Below are 18,545 nucleotides of genomic sequence, written 5' to 3' on the forward strand. Positions count from 1 at the left end.
TCTGACAGCATCACCAAGCAGATTTCAATCTCCACTCCTGCAGCTTTCAGCTTTTGCATCTGTCAGCATGATGTGAGAGTGTGATTTACAGGTGAAGTGCAGCATTTCTGCTACACTAAATTACCAAAATCATATTTATTGGTCAGACAAACAGGCACCAAACGCAGGTCACCAAAATTAAATGCAGCCTTGGTGAGACTCATTTAAAAACACTAAAAAATAACAGTTGTAGTTGGCAGATTCATTTGTTCACAATTGAGGTATAGTCACCAAAAATATTGTGAAAAGTAGGACCTATACAGAAAAACAGAGAGCACCTCAAATCATATATTTTAACAGAGGAAAATATTATTATGTATCACAATGCATCACCTCAAAAGTATGATGAGGATCTCTAACGTAAAGCTTTTGTGGAAAGCTTTATTAACAGTACTTGAAATGCAAATGCCTTCAACAGATGACAATCAAAATCCCACTGTGTAATAAAAGCCAATTTGATTCCACCACGATATCTTAATTAAAGGGATACTTCACAAAACAAGCTAATTCAACAAACCTGCATGACTTATTTCTTCTGTGGAATACAAAATGTCCAAGCTGCTTTTTAACATACAATGAATGTGCATGTACTGCAGTCATAAGGTTCATAAAGCTGCATGTGGAGCCTCAGGATGAAATTGTTAGGAGTTTAAAAGTTGAAGAAAGTTGTAAAACAAAAGTAAAACCATCTGAACCATCTTGTTAGGGCCACTGTGAAGTCCATGGTAAGAAAATGATAAAACATATAGTACTCACTATATGGATCAGGCTGTGTGATAAAGTGAGCATGAAGGATAATTGAGAGAAAAGTGATCGGGAGGCTGATCGAGCTGCACACACCAGGCATCTGTGGTCGAGTGGCTAGAAAGACTATTTAAAGATGGACATGTCTCCAGTTCTACGAATTAGTTACATTTAGAGCTTGCTGAAATCCATGTGACAAAACCTGAAAGACTTATAGAAGAAAAAGCTCTAATGATGGTAAAACCGAGCACTATGCTGTGAAAGTAAAGCTATCTTTGATGGAAACACAGTCTGACACTCGTGTTAACTCCAGCCACAGTCTCAACACACTTCTGACTCCCAGCTAAAAGTCTAGTCCCCATATCACAGTTTACTGGCCTGAAGCGAACACCCAATGGTTGTGTGTGTGGTTTGGAGTGGATGCATCTCAGATAAATGGATGTCTGCTCATTTCAGACCAGTGGGAAATGTAGCATTCTTCATTTTAATGATGTGTGAAATATGATCATATTAATATATTTGATGCATGCTCATATTTAAAAAGTTAAGATACTTTAAAATGTATTTTTTTTTCTGTTGACATACTTGTGTGCTATTGCTTTTAATGAGCTAAATGCAACAGTGTTGTGTGTTGGCTAGAAGCAAGATATAATATGTATCTAATGTGGGAAAGACAAACTCAAAACATCATCATATATATTAATTTGAATCATTATAAAGTCTTCAAATAATCAGCAATCATCTGTATTCACATTTAAAACCAATTGCCTCCAGTCTGTATGGTAAATTACAGTCCAATTTACAACCATCATGCCCCAAGAGCAATACATAACAAATCTGATAAAAATTAGTTTGACGCCTTATGTGCAAGATGAGTCCCAGAATTACAGATACATGGACGAAGAGAAAGATGAAATTCTGAGAGCTTGAACATTATTACAGTTAACACTAGATCTACTATCAATATATAATATGACACTTAAATGCTTAGTTTGTTGATCAAAGCCCTGAGGTTTCAAAACATAGAACAAAATTCTTAAGAGATGAACAAATAAAAATTCCTCAAAAGCTTGATGATCATATTTTTATTGATTGGCAGATGGCCTGTCAATCAACAGGTCAGTTTAGCTGGATGAGATCAAAACTTGAGTGCAAACAGCGTGATTATGAAGACGCTGGTTGATGGTGATGATTCAGCAGGTGCTTGTTTTGCTTGTATCCTGATGTAGTGGGTCTGCTCTGACTTGTCATGTGCTATTAAAATAAATCACATTCATTGTGGTATATTGCTCCATTTTAAAAGGTAATTTCCTCAACAGTGTCTGAGATGGAGAGTGTTCATCCATCAGCAGACACAGCATGAGGACATTCAGCTGATGGATATTGTGAGCATCCAGCAGTCCTGCAATAAAGCCATCGGTTCAGGCAGAGGTGGCTGGTGTGTAATTTGGTTTGGCATAGGACTAATGGAGAGATGAGAGATAAACACATGGCATCTGCCAGAGCTCCATCACTCTCAGTGCAGAGGTGAGTGGACAGAGCAAACGCTCTCCGTTCACAATAAATCAACATACTCTTTTTGATTCGGTGTACTAGATTCCCTCATTATAGAAAGATACTAGCCACCAACATATGATTTGAGACACAAATGGTTAAAATGGCAGCTGTGGTTGCCAGAAATTCAATGTAAAAAAATGCAGGTATTACAATATGGCATAACTAATATTTAATTGGAAATTTTATGTTAAAGGTACAATTTGTAAGATTTTTGCAGTAAAATATCCAAAAACCACTATAGGCTATTGTTATATATTTTGTCCGGCTGATTACTAACAATGTCTCTAATGTTTCAACTACTTGTAAATCATGAGAAAATTCCCATTCTAAACAGTGACACGGGGCAGTGCAGTCGCCTGTCGATGGCGTTAGTTCTTCTTCTTAGTTTTATGGCAGATTGCAACCATGGCTATAAGGTGCATACCGCCACCTACTGTATCGGAGTATATAGCATGGATATGAATCTAATGACATGAGTTACCCTTTGTTACAGCAATTTACTGACGTAGAAACCACATGACAACAGTGTCGTGGGCAAATGCGGAAGTAGCTTCACGACCAACTTCAACTAGAAAAAGATGCCGATCTCACTTGTGTTTTACTCGACAGGTGAGTTGTTTTGATTCGTATCTTAACCAAGAACGTGTGCTATTATAATGATCAACAAGATTAGTATCATGAGGCATACACGTCAAACGCGGGGCATCGTGTCTCTAGACCTGTGCGAGGACGCGTCTGATCCATAGTCTGATCATGTCTTTGCATTGACTTTGTATGTAATCTACTTGCACAAATCATTGAACTCGCGTTAAATCCATGATTTATCTTTCCGTCTGATTGATGTCGTCAGCGGTTGGGTAGAAAACAACAAATCCCATCATTCCACGCTCCTTTTTATCGTCATCAAACCACACAATTGTTATTGTTTTGGTAGTGCGCCCTCTAGTGGCAGGTCCTAAAACCTGTACCTTTAATATACCAATCTACATGTACAACCAAAATCTGCTTTGCACCTTTAAGGATAACCACAACAATAGTACAGGTGGGAAAACAGAAAACCACATGATGAATCAGAGTTCATTGTAAGCATCCTCTCCATTAAACTGTAAACTGATGGTTTCTTACACACAAAGACAAAACACCATCGGTGTAACACTGATTATAATATAACTATAATAATGCAATAAACATTCATTGAACAGAAGCAGGGTTATAAATAATCTCAATATCAACCTTTGACACTATTCACAGAGGGCTCACACAAACTTGCATTGGAGAGTGTGCCACTGCAAAAATTCAAGCACCTCGGCTTCGTTTGATGACTTGTGACCATCCATCTTTCTCTTGATCACACTCCAGAGGAGTTCAGGACTGGAGATTGGGCTGGCCATGACAGGGTCTTGATCTGGTGGTCCTTCATTTAGACGAAAAACCAGTCCTCAGAGTTGAGGAACACAGTCAGAGCAGAAGGAAGCAAGTTTTCTTCCAGGACAACCTCGTACGTGGCTTGATACTGCGCCCCTCACAAAAACAACTGTACCTGATTCCAGCCTTGCTGAAGCACCCCCAGATTATTAGTAGTCCTCTGCAAACTGAAAACTCATCAAAAACTGGAAACCTCAGCCAGCTCTTCTTTGCTTCTTATTGTTAAAGGTCTTATTTTGACTGTCCTCGCCATGTACTTCACCCCAGCTGACATTTGCTATTCTTTTTGAAGATCATTAGTTGAGTGACAATTGAATGATTTGGCGGTAATCCCGGTCAGAGGAGAGTTGTTTTCGGTCTCTGCCGCTCTGCAGCTTTGTTGTCCCCGATGTCTGCAGCTTGACTTTGTTCTTATGAACCGCTGTCTTTGAAAAAGATCTCTCTGCGAGTAAAACCAAGAATTCCACCCTTCTTTTTCTCACTCAAAACTCTTTTGGCATGGCCAGTAGTTATTATTTGATTCCAATTACTTTTGAGGTACTGTACTACTAGCACTGTTTTTGCCATTCAGCTGTTCTTATTGCAAGAGGATAGTGATGACCGCAGCAGTGTTTTTCTTCTTTACTTCTCATTAAATAAGATTTGAGGTGATGACCAGATCAGTACTTCATTAAACAGAACGAGGTGTGCCTGTGCTGAAATGCAACAGAATGGAATGGCTGTCATACTTTTAGAGAGGCTGATTTAAGACAAATTTGAGCGCTCTCTTAATTTTGTTCAGAGCTGTATACTGTATGCTTCCCTTATTGTATAACAGTATGGTCACTCATATACGGCTAAGTAAGTAAATAAAGAAAAATATTTTTGATCGATCAATCCTGGACAAAAAATAAAATAAACATTTACTAAACAAACTGTAACACAACACACCCGCAAAATAAGAAAATGTTTTTATATATATATATATATATATATATATATATATATATATATATATATATATTATATAATTTATAATATATATTGCTTAAGCCTTTAAATAGCATAATATAATAAAAATGTGATATTACAAGGGACAATAAAAACATTATATTATATAGACCTCAAATTCATGCTTTTTGCATAATTTAAGCAGTGGATTGAGAACAGTGCTTCTCATTTCATTAATCCACTCTTTTTTCAGGAAATTACAGCTGTGGGCCATTTTCACTATCTTTATGAGTGATGGTGGGGTCATTGTCTTTCACCATTATTTCTACTCTCGTTTGTGAGGGAGTTACTGCAGAATTTATTCAATGTTTCGACCACTTTATGATCTCCCACAGCTCATCTAAAAGCTCTGCTCATAAACCACCTCACATGGGCAACATTAAATATGATGTGCAAACATTCAAGTCTTTTAAGTCTGAATAATCACATACTGTGGCTATCACAAGCACACTGTGAACTGGCCGATCACTTTGTGAATGTTTCTAACAAACAAAAACCCACAAACACTTCTAAAGTTCTCAACTTAAAATTGCAGTGTAAAGGCATTTAGTCCACTAATTTGTTTTTTTGCTGCTGACTTATTCACTAATTATGTAATTTAAATGAAAATTTGTTGATGTAGATGTTAATGAGTCAGGGTTCGTACACATCTTTACCAATAAATCCCAGTCTTTTGTCGTTTGATTAACGTTAATGATGGCACAGCTTTATTAAGCTGCTGTCACTTTAAGACACAGATCCAATACTGATACACCATAGTCTTGCTTTCTCACCATCTGCTTACATTCACTTCAGACAAAACCTGGACTTTGTCAAATCTAACCTAATTGCAATATTAACCATTAAACATGTTCCTGTGGAGTTCAGCTCCAACCTTGATCGTACACACCTATGAAAAACAGTTAAAAATACAAGAATTGTCTAAGTCTCAATTTTAGGACACTTAGACATACCATGCAGCATATTTAGAATATAACATATTTGTTTGCATCAAATAAAATCACAGAATTATTCATGATTTCCGCTATTTTTTATACTCAAATAGTGCAACATATCCTGGGAGAAACAACTCATTAAATGACTTTAGCCCAGATGATATAAAAAATAACATGAAATGATTTTTTTTTTTTTTGTTGTTGACCATTTCACACTGCCTGTTTTAGTGTATATATATTTTCACTTCACAAGACATTAACTGATGGACCGGAGTGGTGTTTTTATCAGCTGTTTGGACTCTCATTCTGACGGCACCCATTCACTGCAGAGCATCCATTGGTCAGCAAGTGACGAAATGCTACATTTCTCCAAATCTGTTCTGATAGATAAACAAATACTACATGTGGCCTACATGGCCAGTGGGTAATTACATTTTCAGCTAATTTTCATTTTATTACAATTTCACTAATTATTCTCTGTATAGTATATTTGCAGTGTTACTTTTGAAATTGATTTTAAAATGTTTCCCTCATCAGAAACTTCAGTGACTTTGAATAAACGATTTTAGTCTGTCCAGGAAGCCTGACCTTAAGTAAAAATCATAAACACAGAAATCAAACATTTGCCTGGTCTTAATCATTTTAGTTCCCCAAGGGAATTGCTACACCGCCAGTGTTCATGATCAACAATACACATACACACAGAACTATTGGCTTTTTGAGCTTCATTCATAGTACTTCCCCAATGGAAAGCGGCAAACTTACATGGCGGAAAATCAGTGATGAGAAGAAGCAATTGAGAGAGCTTCATTGATAAAGCTGTCAGTCCAAACATAAAGCAGCTGTTTCTGCTGGACTGTGCTGACCTTTCCCACCACGCAGCACTGAGAACAGATGAGAGAGCAAGAAACAGCAAGAGAAAGGGCTCATGTATACTCGCCTCATCTCTGAGAGCCAAACAACCAGAAAATCACTGTAAAACCTGTGAATCTGAACGGGTGAAAGTACAGATTTACCAGGTAAATTGACCTCTCTGGCAGTATCTCACATAAATATATTATAGTTTTATAGTTAAAAATCTATTAGAGTTACCCCATTATTCTTTTGAATATTTCATGATTTGCTAAAAAAAAAAAAAAAAAAAAAATGTATTATGCTTCTTTGAAATATATGCCAGTTGGCATGATTTGTATATTTTTTTTATATATAATGCAATTACTTTCAAGAACAAGTTCAAAGCAACTAGGACATTTTTAAGTGTGATTCAAGTGTCCAAATAATTTTGGGGCCACTGTACATTGTTGCATAGGTAGTTATAATTCCTTATGTATTAACACAGCACTGACGTTAGAAAAGAGTAAAGTTGAGACCGCACATTACAGCTAATATCCATCGCATAGATGACAATTAAAAGATTAGTGGGATTACGATTATTCTGAGAAGCCCATTGAGGGATCTACTCCTTAATCTCAGGATTAATACATTGGCGTGTTATGAGATTTCAGAAGAAACCTCTAGACATTCAGCAGAGTAGCTGTGGGATCTGTAGTGATTTAAATATGAAGATAATTCACTGAAACTAACTAATCATTTAAGTCTAGAGTGTTTTCAGACGTTTGAGAAACTCATCCACTCGACTGCACTGTAAATGGGCATCATCTGTATTCCAGATGTGCTGCTTCATGGTAAAGCTGCGTTCACTGCACTCAAAGACTCTTGAGTGTTTCATTGAATGCTTTCGAGTGGGTGGATGAAAGAGGATCATAGAGACAGGAGGCGTCCGGACTGATTTTCTCCTACAACACAGTGGCCAGAGTTAAATCACTACTAAAGCAGCACTGCAGGCCTAATGAGCTCCAGCTAATTTTACATCAGGGAAATCCTGCAGAAACTATTTCTCTTAAGCATTTTTTGTTTAGAGATGCACGATATTATCGGAATGGGCCGATAAAACTTATAAAATTGACAAAACGATAAATGCAAACATCGGCATCGGTGCACTAGCGATAAGATCACGTCAGCAGTGTCCTAGTTCTTGAAGCAAACTTTTGTCTGAAGGGTGATTTACATTTGTTTGGGATCCTTGTTACTTTAGTCTTTGCAACTTTAGGGATCTTATCTATTCATGAACAGCTTGTAACACTCTGAAAAGAAAGGAAAACTTGAATTTGCATCACATGACCCCTTTAAGGTTTCAAGTGCATCTGTCTAAAAAAAGTTATATTATATAGTTATTCAATGTACTCTCATTAAAAAAAAATTATTCTAACAAATAAAAAAATAATTTGTTTAGAATTTCTGCACAAGAGACTTGGTGATGTTTCAAAACAAAAGGAAATATATTGACATCGGCCAAGATGTTTTTATCTTAAGTCAATGTTTCAAGTCACCATTACGGTGGTTAGTGTTCTCGTTGAAGAAGTTTCTTTGATTTCAGTGAGTATATACTAAACTTGTTTTGATGTATACAAGTACAGTTACAATATAATAGTTACTCAATATAAGCTTTTCAGTTTCCTCAAACTGATACAGAAGTTAGACAAACTAGGACAGTTCCATCATGTACAGTAATGTTCATGCTCTGCTTAATTTAAAATGTAAGATTATTGAACTTCAATCCACCAGTAACAGTATTATTTTAAAATTTAAAAGTTTGCACAGATCTGCTTTAACTGTTAATACAACAATTTTTCCATTATGGTCATTATATTTCAGCAGGCTGCCTCAAGTTTTTGAGCTTTCACAACTTCAGATTTCTTACAATATACCATTGAGGTCAGGTTTTTTTATTAAAACAATACACTGCAGTCAACAATGCAAAAAACCCTCAAAACACTGGTTTATAAAACAAATCTTTATTTAATGAAAAGCATTTTCTTTGTCAAGTACAAAATAGATTATACAAATACTTAACATTGTTGAAAATAACAACACCACAAGGAAAGTGAAAGAAAATCCGTCTGAGAAACATGTAAACCGAGTTAGATCTGGACGTCTCATCGTTCAAGCAGCTCGGCAGAAGAAGACCAGCTAGATCCAGTGAATACATGAAACTGGTCTTAGACTGGACGCCTACAGGCCCAGATCTGATCAGTGCGTACAGTGATGGTTCAGGGTGGCATAAGAGTCAACAAACACCCGCTTTAACGCTTGCCACAGTGTTCACCTTCAGCACCTGAAGCCAAATGAAGATATCTGTACGCTGACATCAGAGTAAAAATGGCATTTCAATGTCATCTTAATAGCATTAAGATCAGAAGTATAAATTTGTAGGTACAGAATGTCTGAGCAGCTCTTTTATCCACAAAGAAAGTTGGATTTATGATGTCAAACCCCAAGAACAAGAAAGGCATCATTAAAAGTTACCTATGCTAGTCATGTGTGCCGTTCCTAGTGCTCTGAATTCATACATTACCTTTATGTGAGGAACAAATCAATTATTTTTCAGACCACTAAGCTCTGAAAAGCCATATGAACTATTACATTTTGCATTGATATGCATTTTGTCTTGTGACCAAATTCCATGATGTTAAACATGATGTTAAGACAATGACTTTCCAGTATTTTCCTCACCTAAAGCTATTTTATGGCTTCAGATTATGTAGATTATGGATTTGTAAATTGCTCATTTTCGACTGTGGCATTAACACTGTATTAATAAAGCAGCTCAGACATTCTGCCTAACATCTCATTTTGTGTTTCTTGCTTCAACACAAGGGTGAGTAAATGATGCCAGATCTATGCAAGCCATTTTTTTGCGAACTATTCTTTTAATATGCAAACAATAATAACAAACCAGTTTTGAACCATAACGGATGTTATGTTGCAAGCTTATTACCAATGAACTGATTTTACATTTCACGTTCTCAGCAGTTCTTCAGTTGTGTTGCAGATGTGTGTTTTTTGATGATAATGGTTGTGGGCGTGTCTAAAAGGTGCTGGTATCCTGGGATTGGTGCAGCACAGTGTCAGTCACAAAACGACACAGAAAACCAAAGGAAAGAGACGACACTGGACACATTCGGGCATCAGAGTTTGACTGCTGGTGAAGACCACAAACACTTCCAAACGTCTCTCAGCTCTCAGCAGCAGACCTGCTTCAGACTCTTTGGCATTCATTACCAATTAGTTGAAATATTAGTTTCATTTTGATTTATATAAAAATTAATTTTGGAACAGAAACTAAGTAAAACAGCAGATACAGAAGCTCTACTTCCCACACCTCTATGTACTGTAAGTCAATTAACAATAAAATGTTGGATTGTCCAACTAAAACTCTATTTGTACATATCTATCTACTTTGTAAACCCATTTGTTTTACTCACACACACACACACACACGCACACTTGCGCTGTATAACAGCGACACGAACACATGTTTTGTCTCAGGTAACACAGAATAGTCCACTTGCATGGTCGTCCAATCAGCTCACATGAAATCATTTAGCTCCGCATCCAGCGCAGCGGCCATCTCATCAGCCTCCGAGCTGCTGCCCTCCTCATTGGAGTCTTTACTGGAGCCGCCATCATCATCATCATCATCAGCGTCATCTTCTCTGGCCTCCTCCAGTTTCCTTTTGTGGGCCCTAAAGATAGAAACACAGAGGCGTCGGTCAGTGATGCTCATTAGTCAACGAAGTTTGGAGGAAAAGCTCATTGGTTCAAAATGGTCTGGTTGCAAGGGTTATAGTGTTGTTGACAGTGATTGGTTGTGGCACTCTGTCATGGTTTGCAGGCCGCTGGTTCGCATGTCACAATCTCCACCTGCTTCTGACAGGCACCAGTGGAGTGGATCAATGCCAGGACCCTGAAGCACCACAAAAACGAAACAAAAATGCCATCCTAACTTAGACAGCACTCTCTGAGAATAGGTAACAAACTGGTGTGTAAGTATGGCTGCTTATATGCAATAATACAACAAATCTCATGTTCTTTGGAGTGAGAAATATTAAGTGTTCAATTAACTATTAGCAATCATAAAATTAGCACAGTGACCACGTGCCATCAATCGCCATTAAATGTGGTTCATATGATTTGTGCTCTTTATTAAAAGTCTTAAAGAAATGCAAGTCATTATTAATCTTCCATTGTGGCCCTTTCGCTTTTAACTTTTCTATGTGCAACATACAAAGCTATGACTTGATTCTGAAAGCACAAATCATAGAGACACATTTACGCTTCATTTATGCCGTTTTTGTGTTTTGTGGTGGAAAGAAATATCTGCCAACACACCCTGCAGTAACATGTTTAGAACATCAGCATTACATGAATGAAAGCCAATCAAACTGACACACACACACACACACACAACTACCCTGTAAGCAAGTTTTGAAGAAGTCAGATATAATAATGCTCTGGCAGAACTAAATAAGTGCCGGCTGTCATTAGATGTGCTGATAGTACAGACAGCTGCTTTGATCACTGGAGAGTATGTGTGTCTCACATTTAGTGTAATGATGAATCCACTACCACCTGCTGATAAAGAACCAGCCCGACCACATGAATAAAAGATAAAAGCAAAGGAAGGACAGAAAATCGAAAACATTAGGAAAGAAAGTCAGCCTGACAATGCAGCAGACACCTGTGTTTGGTATTTATGGACTGTACAGAGAAAATGAGGCTCTATGTTGTGTTCACATCATTTCTGTCTGTGTCCATGTACATAGGAGAATTAGAAGAAACAGAAACAGGAAGTTTGTCTCAAAGCTCTGGAAGCTCCTTCACGGTGCACTCAAACTGAAGACGTTAGTTTAAGTCCAGTCTTCAGTCAAACCACAGACCAAAGCACATCACTGTTATTCAGACTGCTGTTATTCCCTTTTCTTTATGTGATATTTAATGTGGTTAAATCTGAGATCTGATTTAAGTCAGAAGTTGAAGTACAGATATGCATATGGGAGATCATTGTCAAAGTTATCATCATTATCATTAACTAAAACTATTATGAAAGTGAAAATTAGTCAACAACAACATATTCATTAACTACAAAAAACGAAAAACTAAATTATAAGAACAGATTTACATAAAAATGACTATAGTTGCTCCATATCTCAAGTCTAATGTGAAACACTGTGAAGGCAACACAAATTAAATTAAATGACCTTAAATCTGGAACATATCTTGAAGTTTTTGTTCTTTTAACCTTGATGTTTTTTTAGATTGTATTTTGTTCACTCTAAAAATTCCTGGGTTATTATTTTCAACCCAAACGCTGGGTTGAGACTTTTGGGTAATTTTTTTTTATTGTTTGGGAAGATTTTGTGTTACTCTGATACAGGTTAGACCACAGACTGTATAAAAACTGAAGGCCAAAGTGGGCGGAGCCGATCATCACCGTTTTGGAAGTGGGTCACCACGCGTCACTCCTGGCTAATTTACTCAAGTGGCCACGCCCTTAATTATGGAGAACTTTAAGGCTTAATATAATTTAAATGGAGGAGTTATTTATAAAAAAAATTCACCCCCCTCACAGCTGTCTTGAAGGACAAAATTTGCTATATATACCAAAACCACATTTTGTACCAGGCTTTAAAAAAATTTTCAGCTGTTAGGTTGGGTATTTTAACATGGGGGGGGGGGGTCTATGGGATTGACTACTTTTGGAGCTAGTCAGTGAACTGCAGTTATAGTCACTTCCGTGTTGGTTTCAAGAGCGAGACCGGAAGGTTGTTGCTTGGGTCAGAAGTAACCCAGTGGTTGAGTTATTTATTGCTTCGATTTTGCGTCCTCTTCAGGAGAGAGCAGTTCTAAGCGCCATCGAATTGATGCATTTCTTCTGTAAAATACAGGTTTGTGTACATTCCATTTTGTCTATAAAAGCATTACAGTGTACTGTTAATTGTTACATTTTATGCAAATCAAAACAAGGGGGACCTAAATGAGTGTCACATCGGGGTTTTTGCGTGATGGGAGAGCCTGATGCTTTGCCTAAAATAAATGATTTTATTCATAAAGGTACACAATCCCCTGTTATGTTTGTACTGGCTACTGTATACAGGCCACCAGGGCACCATACAGACTTTATTAAAGAGTTTGGTGATTTTACATCCGAGTTAGTTCTGGCTGCAGATAAAGTCTTAATAGTTGGTGATTTTAATATCCATGTCGATAATGAAAAAGATGTATTGGGATCAGCATTTATAGACATTCTGAACTCTATTGGTGTTAGACAACACGTTTCAGGACCTACTCATTGTCGAAATCATACTCTAGATTTAATACTGTCACATGGAATTGATGTTGATAGTGTTGAAATTATTCAGCCAAGTGATGATATCTCAGATCATTATTTAGTTCTGTGTAAACTTCATATAGCCAAAATTGTAAATTCTACTTCTTGTTACAAGTATCGAAGAACCATCACTTCTACCACAAAAGACAGCTTTTTAAGTTATCTTCCTGATGTATCCGAATTCCTTAGCATATCCAAAACCTCAGAACAACTTGATGATGTAACAGAAACTATGGACTCTCTCTTTTCTAGCACTTTAAATACAGTTGCTCCTTTACGCTTAAGAAAGGTTAAGGAAAACAGTTTGACACCATGGTATAATGAGCATACTCGCACCCTAAAGAGAGCAGCCCGAAAAATGGAGCGCAGCTGGAGGAAAACAAAACTAGAGGTATTTCGTATTGCTTGGCGGGAAAGTAGCATATCCTACCGAAAAGCATTAAAAACTGCTAGATCTGATTACTTTTCTTCTCTTTTAGAAGAAAACAAACATAACCCCAGGTATTTATTCAATACAGTGGCTAAATTAACGAAAAATAAAGCCTCAACAAGTGTTGACATTTCCCAACACCACAGCAGTAATGACTTTATGAACTACTTTACTTCTAAAATCGATACTATTAGAGATAAAATTGCAACCATTCAGCCGTCAGCTACAGTTTCGCATCAGACAGTGCACATAGACCCCCTGAGGAACAGTTCCACTCATTCTCTACTATAGGAGAGGAAGAATTGTATAAACTTGTTAAATCATCTAAACTTACTACATGTATGTTAGACCCTATACCATCTAAGCTCTTAAAAGAGGTGCTTCCAGAAGTCATAGGTCCTCTTCTGACTATTATTAATTCCTCATTGTTATTAGGATATGTCCCCAAAACCTTCAAACTGGCTGTTATTAAGCCTCTCATAAAAAAGCCACAACTTGACCCCAGAGAACTAGTTAATTATAGACCAATCTCGAATCTCCCTTTTCTGTCCAAGATACTAGAAAAGGTGGTATCCTCACAATTATATTCCTTCTTAGAGAAAAATGGTATATGTGAGGATTTCCAGTCAGGATTGAGACCGTATCATAGTACTGAAACTGCTCTCCTTAGAGTTACAAATGATCTGCTCTTATCATCTGATCGTGGGTGTATCTCTCTATTAGTTTTATTGGATCTTAGTGCTGCGTTTGACACAATTGACCACAACATTCTTTTGCATAGACTTGAACACTTTGTTGGCATCAGTGGAAGTGCATTAGCATGGTTTAAATCGTACTTATATGACCGCCATCAGTTCGTAGCAGTGAATGAAGATGTATCATATCGATCACAAGTGCAGTATGGAGTACCTCAAGGCTCAGTTCTAGGGCCGCTACTCTTCACGCTTTATATGTTACCCTTGGGAGATATCATCAGGAAACATGGTGTTAGCTTTCACTGTTATGCTGATGATACGCAGCTCTATATTTCCTCGCAGCCCGGTGAAACACACCAATTTGAAAAACTAATGGAATGCATAGTCGATATAAAAAGTTGGATGACGAGTAATTTCTTACTGCTAAATTCAGAAAAAACAGAGGTGTTAATCATAGGGCCTAAAAACTCTACTTGTAATAACCTAGAACACTGTCTAAGACTTGATGGTTGCTCTGTCAATTTTTCGTCATCAGTTAGGAACCTAGGTGTGCTACTTGATCGCAATCTTTCCTTAGAAAGCCACGTTTCTAGCATTTGTAAAACTGCATTTTTCCATCTCAAAAATATATCTAAATTACGGCCTATGCTCTCAATGTCAAATGCAGAAATGTTAATCCATGCATTTATGACTTCAAGGTTAGACTATTGTAATGCTTTATTGGGTGGTTGTTCTGCACGCTTGGTAAACAAACTACAGCTAGTCCAAAATGCAGCAGCAAGAGTTCTTACTAGAACCAGGAAGTATGACCATATTAGCCCGGTCCTGTCCACACTGCACTGGCTCCCTATCAAACATCGTATAGATTTTAAAATATTGCTTATTACTTATAAAGCCCTGAATGGTTTAGCACCTCAGTATTTGAATGAGCTCCTTTTACATTATACTCCTCTACGTCCGCTACGTTCTCAAAACTCAGGCAATCTGATAATACCTAGAATATCAAAATCAACTGCGGGCGGCAGATCCTTTTCCTATTTGGCGCCTAAACTCTGGAATAACCTACCTAATATTGTTCGGGAGGCAGACACACTCTTGCAGTTTAAATCTAGATTAAAGACCCATCTCTTTAACCTGGCATACACATAACATACTAATATGCTTTTAATATCCAAATCCGTTAAAGGATTTTTAGGCTGCATTAATTAGGTAAACTGGAACCGGAACACTTCACATAACACCGTACTTTCTACATCATTAGAAGAATGGCATCTACGCTAATATTTGTCTGTTTCTCTCTTGTTCCGAGGTCACCGTGGCCACCAGATCCAGTCTGTGTCCAGATCAGAGGGTCACTGCAGTCACCCGGATCCAGTACGTATCCAGACCAGATGGTGGATCAGCACCTAGAAAGGACCTCTACTGCCCTGAAAGACAGCGGAGACCAGGACAACTAGAGCCCCAGATACAGATCCCCTGTAAAGACCTTGTCTCAGAGGAGCACCAGGACAAGACCACAGGAAACAGATGATTCTTCTGCACAATCTGACTTTGCTGCAGCCTGGAATTGAACTACTGGTTTCGTCTGGTCAGAGGAGAACTGGCCCCCCAACTGAGCCTGGTTTCTCCCAAGGTTTTTTTCTCCATTCTGTCCCCGATGGAGTTTCGGTTCCTTGCCGCTGTCGCCTCTGGCTTGCTTAGTTGGGGTCACTTCATCTACAGCGATATCGTTGACTTGATTGCAAATTAAAACAGACACTATTTCAACTGAACAGAGATGACATCAATTAATTCAATGATGAACTGCCTTTAACTATCATTTTGCATTATTGAGACACTGTTTTCCAAATGAATGTTGTTCAGTGCTTTGGCGCAATGTATTTTGTTTAAAGCACTATATAAATAAAGGTGATTGATTGACATGTTGACTGATATGGAAGAGAAGAAACTGTTGAATAAAGTAGTTATTTTTGTTTTCTTTGCACACAGAAAGTATTCTCGTAGCTTTGTATCATTACGGTTGAACCACTGATGTCACATGGACCACGTTAATAACCTCCTTACTTAATTTCTGGGCATTGATTGTTTCAATTGCATTGCTGTCTATGCAGTTTCAGAAAGCTCTTGGATTTCACAAAAATATCTTAATTTGTGTTCCGAAGATGAACGAAGTTCTTACAGGTTTGGAATGACATGATGGATATATATACATATAAGAACTGCTCAAATCTAATACATAAGGCATCTGGTTTTCTCTCACTTTTTACTTTCACTTTAGACATAACCAACTACATTCACATGTTAACTCTGTGTGTTTTGACATTAACATTGCAACCAGACACAGACAGAGTTAACTTAGTCCAGTAATCAGGTGCTATCTGACAAACTTTAGTGTGCACGCGCTTCAGGTGTACACAAAAAGTGCATGTCAGAACAGCACACAAATTAACTGTTTAACCGGCAAGCCTTTAAAGCACATGCAAATAATGTACTTTTGTGATTGAACTACAGAAATGCTTCAACAGAAATGCAAAATATTTATTTTTTGTGCAATAATGGGATCATGACACCGTAACAGCATTTGGAGAAAGACAAATGAATCTTTCTGCTGACAACTGCACAAAAATTACACCTCAACTCAATGCTGACCAGAAGTAAAACCAACAATGTGCATGAAACTGCATCTTCAGACTAGAAAGGAATGCTGTGCAAAGGAAGGAATATCCTTGTTTTTTAAGTTCTGTCTCATTCCCTCAGTCTCTCACTGTCTACAAGAAACAGATTACGCCAGCACAAAGACTGCGAGGACGAGAGAATGGGCTTGTGGGAGGAGGATGTGACTGCAGAAACTCAGCCAGCCAGAGTTGAATGTCTGAATGCACCTGGAAGATTTAAACAGGCCCTCATAGCCAAGAGAAAGATCTAGAGAAAAAAACACTGACGAGGAGAGGAAGACAAAAGAGAAAGCATAAGACAGAGAGAACAAAAGCACAACACCACCATTAAAGAGACGGAAAAGGAAAACGGTTTCATAATTTCTTGCCCTCGTGTCACTCCCAATCTGTGTTTTCTTTCTTCTGTGGATCTCAAAAGAGGAAACTGAAGAAAGAAAATCATACAGGTGAGTAAACGAAGACTATCGTTTTAAAGCCACAAAAGAGGCAGTGGATCGACCCTGGAGGTTTAGTGATGTGTGTTCGACTGAACCCGCAAGGCTTCATTTTCACATGGCCGTGTTAAGCACCATGATGGGCAATATTGAATGAAGATGGAGGGGGTAATTGATGGTCGCACATGCATGTAGTGGACCACGCTGGTCAATAAGTGTCACGTTTTGTCCTGATGCATCTTCAAGTATCAGTGTGAACATGAGGTCAGCCTAACGGGTGAATGAGGCGTGAATGTTTCATTCAGAAGATCGTTTCTGTTTACAGTAGCATTCGCAAACGCAGACCGCACACATTTAAGTTCTGTGGCCCATCAATCACATTCTGTTGGGACCGCAGCTTGAACTGAAAAATGGTTTAAAGAGAGATTTTGTGACAATAAAAAAAAAAAAAACATTCTGAAGAGTCTAAAATGTACACAAAAAACGTTGGAGGTCAATAAGATCCCTTCAGCCCATGAAGTCTGCATTTATCTGATCCAAAATACAGTAAAAACAATAATAATGTGAAACATAATTACGATCTTTCTATTGTAAAACAGAAATCTTATCAAATGTAATTTATTGCTGTGATAAAAGCTGAATTTTTAACATCTTTAATCCACACATGATCCTTTCAGAACTCAGAATAATATGCTGATTTTCTGCTCAAGAAACATTTCTGATTATTATCAATGTTGAAAACTTTTTTTTTTCAAGAACTGGAGATTTCAAAAGAACAGCATTTATTTGAAATATAAATCTTTTGTAACATTATGAATGCCCTTGCGGTCACTTTCGATTAATTTAATGCATCCTAATAAAAATATAAATTTCTTAATATTGTTATACTGACACTGACACCCACCTTTTAAACCTCAGTATGATATTAAACTCCTGAAAGTTGTCAAAACAACTGCAGATACAAATGGATCCTTTATTGATTACATGATGATATGTTCCCATATGCAACTGTATGAACAGGATATATGCCAACGCAGGAAAAATGATTCAAGAATTTCATCTGGTCCTTTAACTGGTCATTCAGCGTCCACTGGTCTGGATCAGTGGATGCTCTTTAAACAGCAGGATGTCAGACAGTGCTGTACGGTCTCCATTACAGCAGCGCAGCACACAGCAGGAGGCTCGTGGACTGACCTGAAGCTTCGATGGCTCCAGGCAGATCTATGTAACAGATTTAAAGCTCAGTGATTTTAAGATGGCTCCATTAACTTGTAATTAATTAAACCACACAGTCAGAGCTTCTAAAGGAAAAAAATAAGAAAAAGCAGTGCTTTCAGTGCAGCAAAAGGATAGTATGAAAGTTTTGAGTCAGTTAATGTTTCAAGTTTTT

At 37.6% G+C, this 18,545-nt stretch overlaps 1 protein-coding gene across 1 annotated transcript in view; it reads right to left on the reverse strand.

The window, feature by feature from the left end:
- Nucleotides 1–8,529: 8,529 nt before the first annotated feature.
- Nucleotides 8,530–18,545, reverse strand: part of LOC113068270 (RNA polymerase II subunit A C-terminal domain phosphatase-like) — a 108,389-nt gene continuing 98,373 nt past the window's right edge. The window contains exon 13 of the mRNA XM_026240940.1: nucleotides 8,530–10,276. Within this exon, the coding sequence (XP_026096725.1) occupies nucleotides 10,120–10,276 (157 nt within the window). The 3' untranslated portion in view covers nucleotides 8,530–10,119. The remainder of the gene's footprint in view (nucleotides 10,277–18,545) is intronic.

This window comes from Carassius auratus, linkage group LG44F (assembly GCF_003368295.1).
Source record: "Carassius auratus strain Wakin linkage group LG44F, ASM336829v1, whole genome shotgun sequence".
Taxonomy (NCBI): domain Eukaryota; kingdom Metazoa; phylum Chordata; class Actinopteri; order Cypriniformes; family Cyprinidae; genus Carassius; species Carassius auratus.